This window comes from Episyrphus balteatus, chromosome 2 (assembly GCF_945859705.1).
Source record: "Episyrphus balteatus chromosome 2, idEpiBalt1.1, whole genome shotgun sequence".
In the NCBI taxonomy this organism is placed as follows: Eukaryota; Metazoa; Arthropoda; class Insecta; order Diptera; family Syrphidae; genus Episyrphus; species Episyrphus balteatus.
The window spans coordinates 41,903,018-41,917,158 of record NC_079135.1 but is presented as its reverse complement, the minus strand read 5'-3'; the positions used below and the strand labels follow the sequence as shown (position 1 = coordinate 41,917,158).

Genomic DNA, 14,141 nt, shown 5'->3' with positions numbered 1-14,141 from the left:
AAATATGAAAAAAAAGTGTTCGTGCCTCAAGACAGGAGAAGGGGTCAGTTTACCTTCGTTTCGGCAAAAGGGGCAATTTTCTAAAAAGTGACATAAAGTTGATTTTAAATACATGGCCACAGTAAGATGTGGTTGATTTCAGAAAACCTATCGTTTCAAGAGCATTTGTTTTTTATGTATCTTTTTATGTAACTACCTTTAACTATATTTTGTTATATTTTTTTTAGCTTTTAATGACTGAATTATTCTTCGTTCGATGACTTCCAATACCTTCCAACCGTAACACTTGTGTAATCGATACCTTTCTTTGAATTGATATGTATTTTTTCCTAGTATCTCAGTATCAATTGAAATGAATGTACAATGAACTTTATCCATTTTTCTCAAAGAAAGACGAAAAGAAAGCCTAGGTTCGTATAACATAAAAAATGTAGGTATAGATGCAAATTTAATCCGTCCCTTGTATAGTGTCATTAGCTTTTTTCTCATTTCCACTGACATTACAAGGGAAAAAAAAGTACATCAAAGTGTTCGATGTAAGGTGTTGAATAATGAAAATCGATGAAAGAGCTCATTTCATTGATCAAATTACACCTCACTTAAGAAATGAATTTCCACTATAAGTTTCTAGAAAGAGGTGCGTGGTATGATGGTAGCGTGGTATGATGGTAGCGTAGTCTGAGCAAATAAACTTTATATAGGTTCATAAGCCTACTGTATCCGTATACATATAAATGTCTTCAACTTATGCCATCGAACAAATGTGGTTTCTCATTTGGTTAACCATCAAGCATGTGCGGCGCAATTTTTTTCCATTCAAAAAGGCAACAAGGGATACAATAAAACAATACTCTTGAATCTTGATACTATTTCGATACATCATTTTATTGATCAATGGAATGAAACCTTAGAAAGGCGCATTTGGTTATAAGAGATATTCTAATGTAGGGTGATGTTTTTCTTAAGTTATTGCGAAGAATATATCTGTGGGGGCAATTGTGGAATTCTTATGTGGTTAATACTAAGGAAACATGCTTGAACTTGTGAATGAAATATTTTTATGTTATTGAAGGGCATAAGAAAGCTGTTTGAACTAATACAACAAGTAGACCTTTTGAAAAGGTAGGGATCTTTGGAACAAAATTTAATACCAGAAATACACTTCTGACACAGAAATTTAAATTGCAACTGAAATATACAACTTTTAATCCTCTAAAATTTAACAAAATGTCAAATTGAAACCAACTCTATCCAATAAACTTTTATATAACTACGCAAAAAGTTAAACAAAGTTGTTGTTTCATAGTCAAAGTCATTGTTATTTTGTTTCTGGAATATGTTATGATGTCATGTTGTGACAAAAAATGTAAACATTTGGCTTGTTAGTGAAAAACTGTTTGCATCCCCCAACTCCATCACTATCAACTTCTATACAAAAAAAAAAAAAAAAATATAAAAACCCGTTGTCCAATGTCATGTTTTTTTACCTCTCTATACACCAACATGGTGCCCTACATCAGTCATCGTACCCAATTAGTTACATTCTTTTTGTGCAAAAAATAAAATAAAAAATATTATTCATCGTGACATGGAGAAATATTCGTACATATAGATACAACTAGGACAAGTTATTTTACTTTTGTTATTTTTTTTTTTTTTTTCTATTATTTTTTTTTAATAACACTTAATTCAATTGCATTTTGCTGTACCACTCGTTATGGGGTATGAAGAGGGTTGAAACAATTGTGTCTTTGAAATTCTGTCAAACAAAAGCATCACTCTGTATGTGTTCTTTAGTTTGATAAGAGTAGATATACCTACTATATTTGTTCTTCAGGATTAAAAAAAAAATGAAAATAAGAAACCAGGATAAGGGGACATGATGATATTATTTTCATATTATGCAACTAGTGTTTTCAAGATAATTGGGAGATTTGACAATGTGATTGAAGGTACATACCTACATGTTAAATTGGAAGCGAAGTTATTTTATTAGCATTAGTCTTAAGATTTGGTGTTGAAGATTTCAACGCCTCTGGACAATACCTCCGAAAATGTCAAAATTAGGTTCTTATAAAGTCAACTGTAACTCAAAGTTGTATATTAACTAATTAGTTATGGTACTAAGAGTTGAATGTTGAGTGGGATCATTGGAACGAAAGTGTCCAGGTTGAATTTAATGGTTAATGAGGGTAGGACCGTTTTTTTTATTTTTATTTTTAATTGACTGTACTTAAATATTTAAACAGAGTAAAAGGTAAAAACAAATAGGTACCTATACACTCTGATTTTGATTACACTGGTCTGCAAAATTTTTCTTTTTTTCTCCTTCAAATAATTTTTTGAAATTATGAAAGATTTGACTTTTTTAAAATGATTTTTGAAAAATATGAGTAATTTGTAGAAAATAACCCTTTAAGATTCGGTTGACCTAGTACAAAAAAAAAATAATATTCGTTTTGAGCTCAAATTTGGAGGACTTATTTTTCATAACATGATCTATCATATGACACCAAATTTGTATTTATTAATTAAAGTTTACACACATTTTAAGATACTAATTGACAAAAACAGCAAAAATATTGAAATCCTGCAGTTTTTAGTAAATCCCACATGAACAAAAACACCTTAATTTAGGAAAATGTAAAATCTCAATACCCGTTATATATAAAAAGACAAATATGTAAATAAAACTATAATAAAATACATTAAAACAATTTATTCGTGTTTTGTAATTTTATAAAATATTTTTCTATTTAGAAATATCTTATCAGTGATAAACCATTCGATACACTGCCTTCTAAATCTTAAAAGTTGTCTCTCATAGGAACAAAAGTATACTTCTCTTGTGGTTTTTGATGTGCTGTCAAAAAGAATCTAGCACATCAGGATTTTGAGATATACGCGTTATAGAATCCCAAAATCAAGTTTTAGGTTAAAAAATCTCAAAAAAACTACTATATCTCAAAAACAGGAGCTGATCGAAATTTTTTGAATTCGAATTCAAAATCAGCATACTAAAATCTATTAGAAAAATATACTTTTGTTCTTGGGAAAAAGAAATATGCATTTTTAATGATAAGTTTCTTTGTGGTAAGATATATTTAGATACCTGGAATAAGAAGAGATATTAAGGAGATTGAAACTGAATTTGAAAGAAAAAAAAACAAGTTCTTTCATAAACCGTGACTAGATTAGTTGAAAAAGTTAACATTACGCCAAAATATTGCTCCGAAAACAAAATATTGTTTTCGAAACAATAAGTAAATTAATGAATTTGAGAAATAGTGTGGGGCTTAAAATAGATCCTTGGGGTATGCCAGCATTTACTTTGTTCATTTCAGACCTGTATTTCCATACTAATTTTATAGACGATATAAGGTTCGTAAGGTAGTTTAGAAAATCAAACAAAAAAGGTCATTAAAACCAAAGGCAAAGGTTTTCGATAAGTTAGCTCTTACTTTATCAAATGCTTTTCAAATATGAAGCGCAATAATCTCTATTTCAAATCATCATTAAATTGCAAAAATAAAACAAAACTCTGGGTACTACACCGGTCCCGTCAACTGCATAAAAATAACAGCTGTATGTTACATACGCTTCTGTTTGTTCTTGAAAAATACACTTCTGTTTTTATTACAAACAAACTGTCAAAATATTTATCCATCCATATCATAAGCATTTAGCTCATATTTTTTAAGCAATATGCTTGTTATTCTTCTCATAAACAGACAGATACATTCTACATGAAAATGCATTTTCAAAATGAATACATTGATGCAAATTCATTCACCTTACTTAAATATTTCCATTTCCATCCGTGATGAAGAAACATCTTAAAGTATATAAATTTATTACTTGCAATCATTTCTCAAACTAAATACTATTTGTCTTACTTTATGAGTTTACCTTTCATAAAATGCCGCGGCGACCACATTCTCATAACTCATCTCTTAATCTCACCGTTAAAATGTCACTACGCACATTTTTCGCGCACTTAAATACCACAGTATACAACAATTTCCGAAATTGTTTCTTTTTTAAGTCTTGCATAAAATACTTCTTGCAATTCTTCACTTTATATACTAGATATGTATAAAAAAAAATCGAAAGTACTTTGCTAAGATTCTATTTATGTACATTTACATATATAATCATGCCTCTTCAGAGCGCCAAGTGTATCTTTAGTTAAGTATTTTCTGCATCACGTTAAGTTACACGGAGAGAAAATTTGTTTTTGAATGGAAAGATCACTTAATGTGGGTATTGGTAGAGTTAATCAAGCAGATTAAGACCCAATTTCAATGTCAAATAACAATAAGTGATACTTAGAAGGATCAATGTTAAGAAACTCTTTATGGAAAAATTAAGCACTACCTTACCATCTATAAACTTAAGTATAAACTGTGAAACTGATTACTTCCTAGTCAATGTAGGAAACATCAGTGGAACTTTCAATGATATAATCTGAACTGCCTGAGTTCAGGGCCGCTTTCACAGTAAACACGAACATGCAGGCATGGTAAGGCAGTGCGCATTTCAACAGGAAGAAGTATATCTATAAAGTTTCCAGTATTGTCCACGAAAATCACACTTCTAAAACTTTTCATAAGAACCAGTTTTTAGGTCGATAAGGTAGTGTACATCAACTTTCATGTAATGCACTTTGAATCAACTGTGAAAGTGGGCAAAGTTGTGCATGTTAAGGGAATGCAAGGCATTGCACATTTTAAGAACCTGTCACCTAAGTCGTTCATATTGGAATTCGTAGTGGTAGTTCCTAGCTTTTAGTGTGCACTACCTTATCGCTTTACGTAAGTGTCAACTATGGAAGACGAACTTTATTGACTTACACTCGTATTAGAATTTAAATTAATTTTTTTGTACTTCAGTGTGAACTACTTTATCTTTTGTCTGTTTTTACAGATTAAGTCAGAATGAAAAAATGTTATGGCAGGATTAATTTAAATTTTTTGACAGACACAATATTGCCACCTTTTCTTTTCAAAGAGGATATTAAAAAAATTGATTTTCCCCTAGTTTTTCTTGATAAGAGTTGAAATTCGAGACAACACTTAATTAAACAAATATTTTCACTGATTACTCAACAACACGTATTTCTCTCAGTGTACTGAGTAATCTAAAGTAAAATATTCTTAGTTTGCAAATAAAACACATTTCTCTCGTCACCTTCCTCGGCAGCGGAATCTCTTTTTTTTTGCTGCCCGTCATTTGGCAGCAGGAAATTCAAAAAAGATGTCGAGAGGATGTACCATCTACCTATATCTCTATAATATCTTAGGGTTTTTTGGTTTGGAAGAAAAGGAAGCTGAGTTTTTGTGGTGTTTGTTATAGTGTTAGTGTGTGATTCAGACGACAAAACTATTTTAAATCTCTCTATTTTTGGTTAGCAGCATCACAAAAACAATTTCAGACAAGGCACATGCATTTTGTTTTTTCTTATCTCGGAAAAACAGAGATACCTACTACACAAAACCCAACTAAATAGAGCAGCACACTTTAAGATGAAAATCCCTCTCAAGATGAACGAACCCAAAAATATATACAGAAACAGTAACACCAAAAAAAAAAAAAAAAAAAAAAAACAAAATAAATGTAAGACGACCGACAGCAGCTGAGCAAAAAATATGTATGTTGTTTGTTAGAGCTCTGACCTGATTTACTAGAAGAGAGGAGTCTAGAATAGTCAATGCAATCGTAGCACGAATAACAACACCAAAAGGAAATTCCTTTAAGGATCTCCTAGTGTACTGTACTGGGATGTGACATTGGAATCCTCCCTGAAGCAGCTACTGCCAGCTGGTAGACACACACGCTCCAACACTCTCCTCCTTATGTATGCATAAGTAAAAATAGGTACATCTAACATCTTCCAGAAAGGAAGAGGATATCACAGCAAAAAGGCAATTCATTTTATCGATGACATTTGATATTTTTTTTTCTCCAACTTGGGACGACTTTGCTTGTTCCTTCCATATGATATAGTCAAGCGCCAGTTAGAGAGGAATGAAGTGTATACGAGTTTGGGATAACATCACGTCTAATGATTTTTGATTAAGTAGTTTCTTGTTGAGTATCTTTATTTATGTGTACATAAGATGGGAAAAATGCACACCAACTCTATTTTAGATTGAAGTGTATCTGAGATTCAGAATTTTTTCAAAGATACATCTGAATTCGATCTTCGATTGATTTTCTTGAAAAAAAAGAGCGACAGAGATTTAATCTTCAAGGAAAAAAAAAACTGAAAAGGAAAGAAAATCCCATTAGAAAGGGGGATTATTTTAAAATAAATAAGGAAACAGATGGTATTTTTTTTTTTCAGTGACTAGGTCATGAAAGTTAATGAACAAAAGATTTATTTCAAAGAGGATATGTGTAGGTAGGTACTAGGTACCTTCTTGAAAATGTTCTAGAAGTATTAAATTCGAATAAATAATGAGTACGCACATGTCAGAATATTAGGTTCTTTCAATGAGGAATGTGGTACCTTTAAGGCTTTAAGTACAAACTTCATGGTACTTGTCAAATCTGAAAGCTTAACGTGTCATGAAATTGGTGATTAGTGGTTAGGTTTTTTTTTGATTTAATAGACAATTTGGGGAAGGTTCATTTTAATTTTATAGAAAACTAAAGAAAGAAGAGAATCATTGTTTTTAAGTATCGAGACTGAGGGAAAAAAACAACTTAAATCATCGAAAACAATTTTTATTTAACTTTTTGAAAGTTAATTTTCGTCGAAGATAATAATTTTAGATGAGTTTTCAAAGAAAAAGAAGTATCGATTTTGCATTCGTTAGGTTACACCATCAGTCCAACAAGTGTAAATATGGTCTTATAAAAATTTTAATATGTATTTAGCAAACATGTTTCTAGTTAAATTTAAAGAGGCTTGATTTTGATGTTGTAGATTATGACCATGGTATTATTTATGTTAAGATTCTTCCCTCAGTTTATAGTAAAATTTGCAATTTCTACGAAAATATCTCAGATCTACTTTGTCCTTCAAAATTCAAGTGAACAAAAATGACAAAAGCGTTGCTATCAAAGATTCTGATCACCATGGGTCATTTCTGCCATCTTTCGTTTAACGCTGGACTCTCACCACTGACGATACAATTTTCTTGTTCATTTTGTAAATAGTCCAAAATTTACTCGTTACTTTTCTAAATTCGGTTTTGAAGCACCAAAACCTTAATAAAAGCATATTTTTTGTGGTATTACATTTTTTTTTGTCTAGTTCCAAGGAGCGAGCGGGCCGCTTTTATTATTTTGCCACCCGGGAAAAATATGGTTCTGACATCATTTTACAAATCAAAACAGACTCTTTCATTTCGGCAAAAAGCCAATATTCTTATACTGCATTCTGGCATCTTTAATAACTTAACATCACATAGAATTTAATTTTATCAATACTATTGACAATTTTTGTGCAAATATTATGACACAAAAGGTGCATATATTTAAACACTCAGTTTGACAGTAATTTTATGAAATCAAAAATTATTTCTATAATTTTATTTGGTGGTTGGTATTCATGTACATGTGTTTTGTATTTTTTTTTTTTAAACCTTCTTTGGCTATTTTGCATTTGGAATTGATCCAATAAATTTTCATTCATTGATTTACATATAAATTAATTAAACAACGTAATTTTTTAAAAATAAAAATTATCTAAAATATTTTTATTAGCATGTTTCTTTGTTTTTATAAATACGAGGAACAATGATTTTGTTTTTAGGAATAGAACAAAACTATTTTTATCAAAATAAATTTACATAAACAGATTAATGTGTTTAGCGTAAATTAATTAAACGAATGAATTTTTATGCTGATTTAGGCAATTAAATTTGTTATGATTTGTGTTTTAATTTAACCAAATCTAAACGTTTGGGAAATATCTTTTTTTACCAAGAATTTATTTTTGTCTCAATTTCTGCTAACAAACTTGTTGGTATAAGTAGCTTTTGACCTTGAACTTTATTAGTGTTTTGTTCAAACAAATTTTAAGGTTTGGAGTAGTGATGGGAACTATCGAATGATTTGAACTATCGATAGTACGTAACTGAATGATTTGAACTATAGAATAGAGAATGAATCATTTATTTATTCATTCGAATAAAAACTATCGAATAAAACTATCGAATAAAACTATCGAATAAAAACTATCGAATAAACTATCGGATAAAAACTATTCAATAAAAAACACTGTTCTAATTGAAAAAAACTATTCGAATGAGAACACTATCGAATACAAAAAAACTATTCGAATGAAAAAACTATCGAATAAAAAACTATTTGAATGAAAAAACTATCGAATAAAACTATCGAATGAATAAACTATTCGAATGAAAATACTAACTAAATGAATGAATGAATGAATATTCACTATTGAATAATGAGTATTTTTACAACTATCGATAGTTTGATAGTTTTTGTTCGATAGTTCCCATCACTAGTTTGGAGGATCGTAATCGTATAGTTTTGTCTCGATACACTTTGCGTGAAATTTAGTTTAATTTTTGAAGCAAGGGAATTTTTAGTTAAAATCTTAAGCAAAATACAATAACGTAAAAGTTATCAAATAAAATTTTCTATCGTTTTCTATCGGTTTAATTGGTTTAATATAAACACTTTCTTGATATTAAATTTAAAGATCAAGTTTCTTGCTGTAACCCGGTAATTATTGTAAATACATCAATTACATTAAACTTGTCACCTTATTTAATTAACAATTTTAACCTTGTTGGAAAGTTAACAAACAATAAATTCCAAACCAACTGAATTGTTATTAAAAACGTTTTCCACAAGTATGCTATCAAAATGAAATACATATAAAATACTGCTCTTCATTTTTCTACGAGAAAAATTCCATATCTACAAGTATTTATTTTTTTATATATAAAAAAGAACTTAAATACAGGTATTAAGGCCGGTTGTTTCCTATCAAATTGCCCAGCAATCAAGCTTAATGCGTTGGAATATATAGCAATTAGTAAGACATTATTCGTTTCAAGCCTCAAGCTGGTACAAAAAAAGCAAAAACGCCTACAATGAAATTTCATATTGTACAAACGTACGAGTAGATTCCAACAAAAAAAAAAAGAAAGAAATTACGAGATAAAATGTATCTCAATCACTTAAAAGGCACTTTAGGTCCATGAGCAGTCCACCTTACTGACCAGGTTTTATTATTATTATTATTTTTTTTACAACAACTACACGAGTGTGGATTAAGTTTTTTTCTTTCATAGCATCAATCCTCAGTTTCAAAACCCACGATTAATCGGTATTTAATTAAAAAAAAAAAAAAGAAATGAAAGAAAAAAAAAAAGACCGACAAAAATAAATTGTGCCACAAGATGGATTCATTTTAAGATACAATTACTCAGTTCCAGTGCTTTAAAGGCTTTAAAGTAGTCCAAACATATTCGCGATATTGACGGTGATGGTAGGTTTTGACTTCGCGTGGTGGCTCTATGAGAAAGATCTGGCTAGCCATAGACTAACGTCAAATATACTACAATCTGTCTGGGTGCAAAACTTATTTTTATTTACCTTAATCCGGTTTATAAAAGGTGAACGAATTAATTGAAATCGAAAGTGAGCATCTGGTCGGTTGGTCGTCGGTCAGGTTGACTGTTTGTGGGTTTGACTGCACTGCACTACACTCACTCCAGTCAGTCAGTGATGTGAGAGGTGTAGAGGCATATATTTTGCGTATTCTCTTGGTAAATTAAGTCAAGTCAAGTCAGTGACTCGTTTATTCTTGATTTATCGTTTATTTAAAGTTTTCAAGCCACAATTTGCATTTAATGACACATGGAATCTCTGGCGGCATAAAAGTTTCGTAATACCAACCTAACTTAAATTTGGATCACAAAAAGTTGTAAACAAGTTCTTAATTTTATATACCTGTAGAGTATAGTTGATATGCATCTGGAGTACTTTAAAATGACATAAAAGTATAAGTCGATTAAAAGTAATCGGATTTTATGTGTCAAGGTTAAGAGTCAATGGGAGTCGTCGTCGTCGGTCGTCGTAGTCTCATGAGAAGGAACCTTCATTCACATTTTTTGGGTTGAAAATTGAATTTATTGAATGAGTTTTATGTATTTTTTTTTAATTTTTCATTTCTTGAGTGAAAAATAAAAAAAAAGAAAAGTTTTTGGAGCATATGAATTGGTTGGGTTTGGTATTTTCTGTCTGAAGTAGTTCATGGTTTAGACTTGAAGAGTGCACTTTAAATATTGATATTCAAGTGTAAATGATTTTATTATTGCTTTTCTATGGTTTCAGAAAAAATATTGAATTAAAGAGGGAAATGACTTTCTTTGGAATTTTAGAAGTGAAAATGTTTGGAGAAGGAATGTTCATTTTGGTCAACTGTAGGTACTTCAAATTTATGATTTTAGTAGTTCTCTTAAAAGCTTTAATAATTTTGTTTATAATAAAATAAATTGGAAGCATTTTAGTTTGGTTCGGAATCATACTTAAGTGGTGTTAATGTTAGAGTAATATTTAAATGTAAGAGGGAATAAGTATGTTTGAGCTTTTAAATAAATGTTTTATAGATTTGTTTTTTTTTTTTTTTATTATTTTCATAAGAGTTATAAAAATGATAGTGGTTTTATGATGATTACTTTGTAACCTACTGAAGGCCAATTTATCTTTTAATATAAATTTGGCTTCATGCCAATAGGGGCCATTATTAACAAAGTAGTTATAAAAAAAAATATTGGAACGGCAAATCGATAAAAGCAACTTATCTTAGCTGTGCAAAACAGTATTTAGTAACACTACAAACAAATTCGTCTGTTTGTTTGCCTATGAGTTACCTATCTCTGTTACATAGTCTCTGTCGACGAAATTCTAAAGAAAATGCTGTTATTATGTTCTTTTGTAGCGACTGACCCATACAAACATGGAGGGTGTGAGAAAAACTAACACTATAAGCAAAAAGTTGAAATCAGTCGAAATAAGTTACGCGTTCCTGCATTAAAAAAATTCTACGCTTTCATAAAAAAATTACAATTTTCCAAGTCAATGTCTTTCCCAAGCGATTTCGTTGCTTCGTTATGGGCAAGTTCAGGAGAACCAAAAGCTATTTCTTACTCTTATTTTAGCTTCTACTCAAAACTTGCATTTGGCATTATTTTTTATCATCTTTGTTTTAACTTTATTTCTCCTTTCGGAAGCCCAGAGGACGGACTCGATTTTTATTAGAATGGAAATTCTAATGGTTTTAAAAGCAGATTATGATCTACGTAGCGTAATAGTTTAGAAAGTTGAAGAAACTGTAGGTTCAATTCTTTTAGTGCCTACGAAATCAAAATGAGTAAAAATTGAGCCCGGAAAATAAGGCCCCTTAAAATAAGATAAGGCCCAATTTTAATCCCATCTTCTTAAAACAATACGATTTCTTTTTAAAGTACCTAAGTGGAATCCGCTTATAAGTTCTGTGAAATTGGTATAAGAATTTTAATCTTAAAAAAAAAACGACTTAAAATGAAAAACTTCCATGTACATACGGCTTAAATATTTAAATATTTTAAAAAAAAAAGTGAATCGTTTAAAATTAATGTGGAAAACCTCTAAATATTTAGTAGTTAAAATTTTTTACATTTTTATCAGGCTTAACTTTATCATAAATTTCAACAATGAGATATCCTGATAGTGAGAGTTGTAGGATCGATTCCCAGTGGCAGTCAGTTTTTTCTTTTTTGTAAATAAAAGTAATTAAACATAAAAATAAGAAGATTTTTTTCTTAAATAAAGTGGATTCCTTGAAATTAGCAAAATAAGAAGATTTGTCTGCTTAATTTTAGAAGGAAGTCTTAAAAAAACATAATTCGCTGTCCAAAGTATCAAAAGTCTAAAGAAATCCGTCGAAACAAAAAAAAAAATGAAATGCTGTAGTTGACAATATTTAAGTATTGTATAACGTCCATCTAATTTCAAAATTTTCACAAAAAAAAACTAACCTTGTCAGAAGACCTTAATATAATAGGGTAGGGTAATAAGGCCTAAGACTTTGAATGTCTTTAATCAAAATATACAAAATTGTCTCAAATTATATTTGTATAAACGGATCACAAGTCGACATTTTTTTAAGATTACTGCCTCGCATCTGATGTATGCATATTCTTCCTCTTACCAGAACCGCGACAGGACTAAATAATCTTTTTAATACCATGTTTATAAATGGAAATTGACGCCCTAATTTCAAATTTTGTAGGCCTTATTACCTACATTACAACGAAATTACACGATTTTGAAAGTAATATAATTATATCATCTTTATATACAACATTTCGAAAATCAATTCACTTTTTGCTTCAAAGATCAAATACTGAAAATAAAACCAGATATCATTTTTATAGTCTAAATAACAACAAATTTTACGCAATTGATTTACTTTCGCATTTTTTTACGAAGTTTGAATATAAAACTAAAACCGATTTCCAATTCCAATTATTCCTTCTGTTATAACTTCAATCAATTAAATTAATTTCTTTTCAAAGTTGTTGAAAAAAAAAACAATATGTAATTGCCACTAGTACGAGCATTAATTCTTGTAATTGGAAATATTTACAGTTGCACCTGAGTTTTATTGTTTTGTTTTTCAGTTTTTTTTTTCTTTTTTTTTTAATTTATGGAAATAAATAATTTCAAAATAACAATAAGGTGGTAATAAGTATTGATTGTTATTTCTATTTACGCAACAGCAAACAAAAAATGTTTTACCCGGAAAAGGTATAGCATTTTACGTTCCACAATAATTAAGAATAACAGCAACGATAACTGTAGCGAAATTTTCTAAAAAGGAATCGTTAAAGTATGAAAATTAACTTAAATAAATCGCAAAAAATAAAGTTTACAGTCTTCGACAAAAGTTAATAGACGTTTTGTAAACTTTTAATTTGAAATACAAAAAAACCCTTTTCAGGTAGGTATTTGAAATTTAAGAAATTAATTTTCCAAAATAATGCTTACAATTATGATAACTTTTTGATATTTTGTTTAAGCGGAAAAATTAAGCCGAATTTTAAAATTTAACCTGAAACAATCTTGTAGCAAATCAAATTCAATAATAAAATAGTAACTTAAGAAAAAAAACATAATTTTGTCTTAAGTCTGTACTTTTCAATACTACTGTATGTGATAATAACGTTCTATCTGAGTTGTGATGTGTTAGTGTGTGCACTTCGTTCTGCACGAATTCATACATATTTAATTAATACGTTGTTTTGTTTTTATTTTGCAATGAATGGAGTAACAGATTTTTTTTTTCTAATTAAAAATTCTAATAACCAATAAATTAACTAGAGTGTGGGATAAGATACTTACCAAATTACTAGAAAATAAATCTCGTTTGACATCGTTGCTGCTACTTATGCCAATGACACTTATACCGTCATTCGTTGTCGTTGTTTCAAATCTAGAAAAAAAAAAAAAAAAAAAACAATAACAAAAATGGAATAAGTAAAATTTTACAATGAAGGTTATATAAATTGCTAGAGGTATCCCAAAATGTGTTAAACCCCAAACCCTTTCAAGGAAAAACCATCAGCAAATCATAAACTGACAGTTAAGATGATGGATTGCACAAAAAGTAGACAAAAATCTATAACAAGTGATGCATTTTTTTGAAATCCTTAGAAATAGGTATTTTTTCTCAGAAAAAGGGACTGTTTTGGGTTTATTTCAAATTCATTCATATTTCTTATGGATTTTTTTTTTTCTACCTCGAAGAAAGTAAATCAGACAAAAATTCACATTGGCACGAATAATGTGTAAAAGAATTTTAATTTTTTCTTGGGGAATTCCACATTTGCCTGTAGTTTTTCCAGGAATTTTTTTTTCACCTTTACCACACACTCACACATTTACAGAGTCAATCCTAGTCATCATAGGGAAAAATAAATTTGTTCTTTTATTTAAATCCATAAAGTCAAATAAGAAATGTTTTGTTCAAAAATAGAATATTGTACGGGAACCCTATTATTTGAGATGCAACGGGATGATGAAAAAATATAAAAAAGATACAAGAACAATGAATCCATCAACATGTTGTGTTTTAACACTTGAATGAGTGACAATTGAGCGTGTCTACATGT

At 29.5% G+C, this 14,141-nt stretch overlaps 1 protein-coding gene across 1 annotated transcript in view; it reads right to left on the bottom strand.

Moving 5' to 3' along the window:
- Positions 1-14,141, bottom strand: part of LOC129910712 (mucin-5AC) — a 343,104-nt gene that overhangs the window by 10,486 nt on the left and 318,477 nt on the right. The window contains exon 11 of the mRNA XM_055988201.1: positions 13,372-13,462. Coding sequence (XP_055844176.1) covers positions 13,372-13,462 — 91 coding nt within the window. The remainder of the gene's footprint in view (positions 1-13,371; positions 13,463-14,141) is intronic.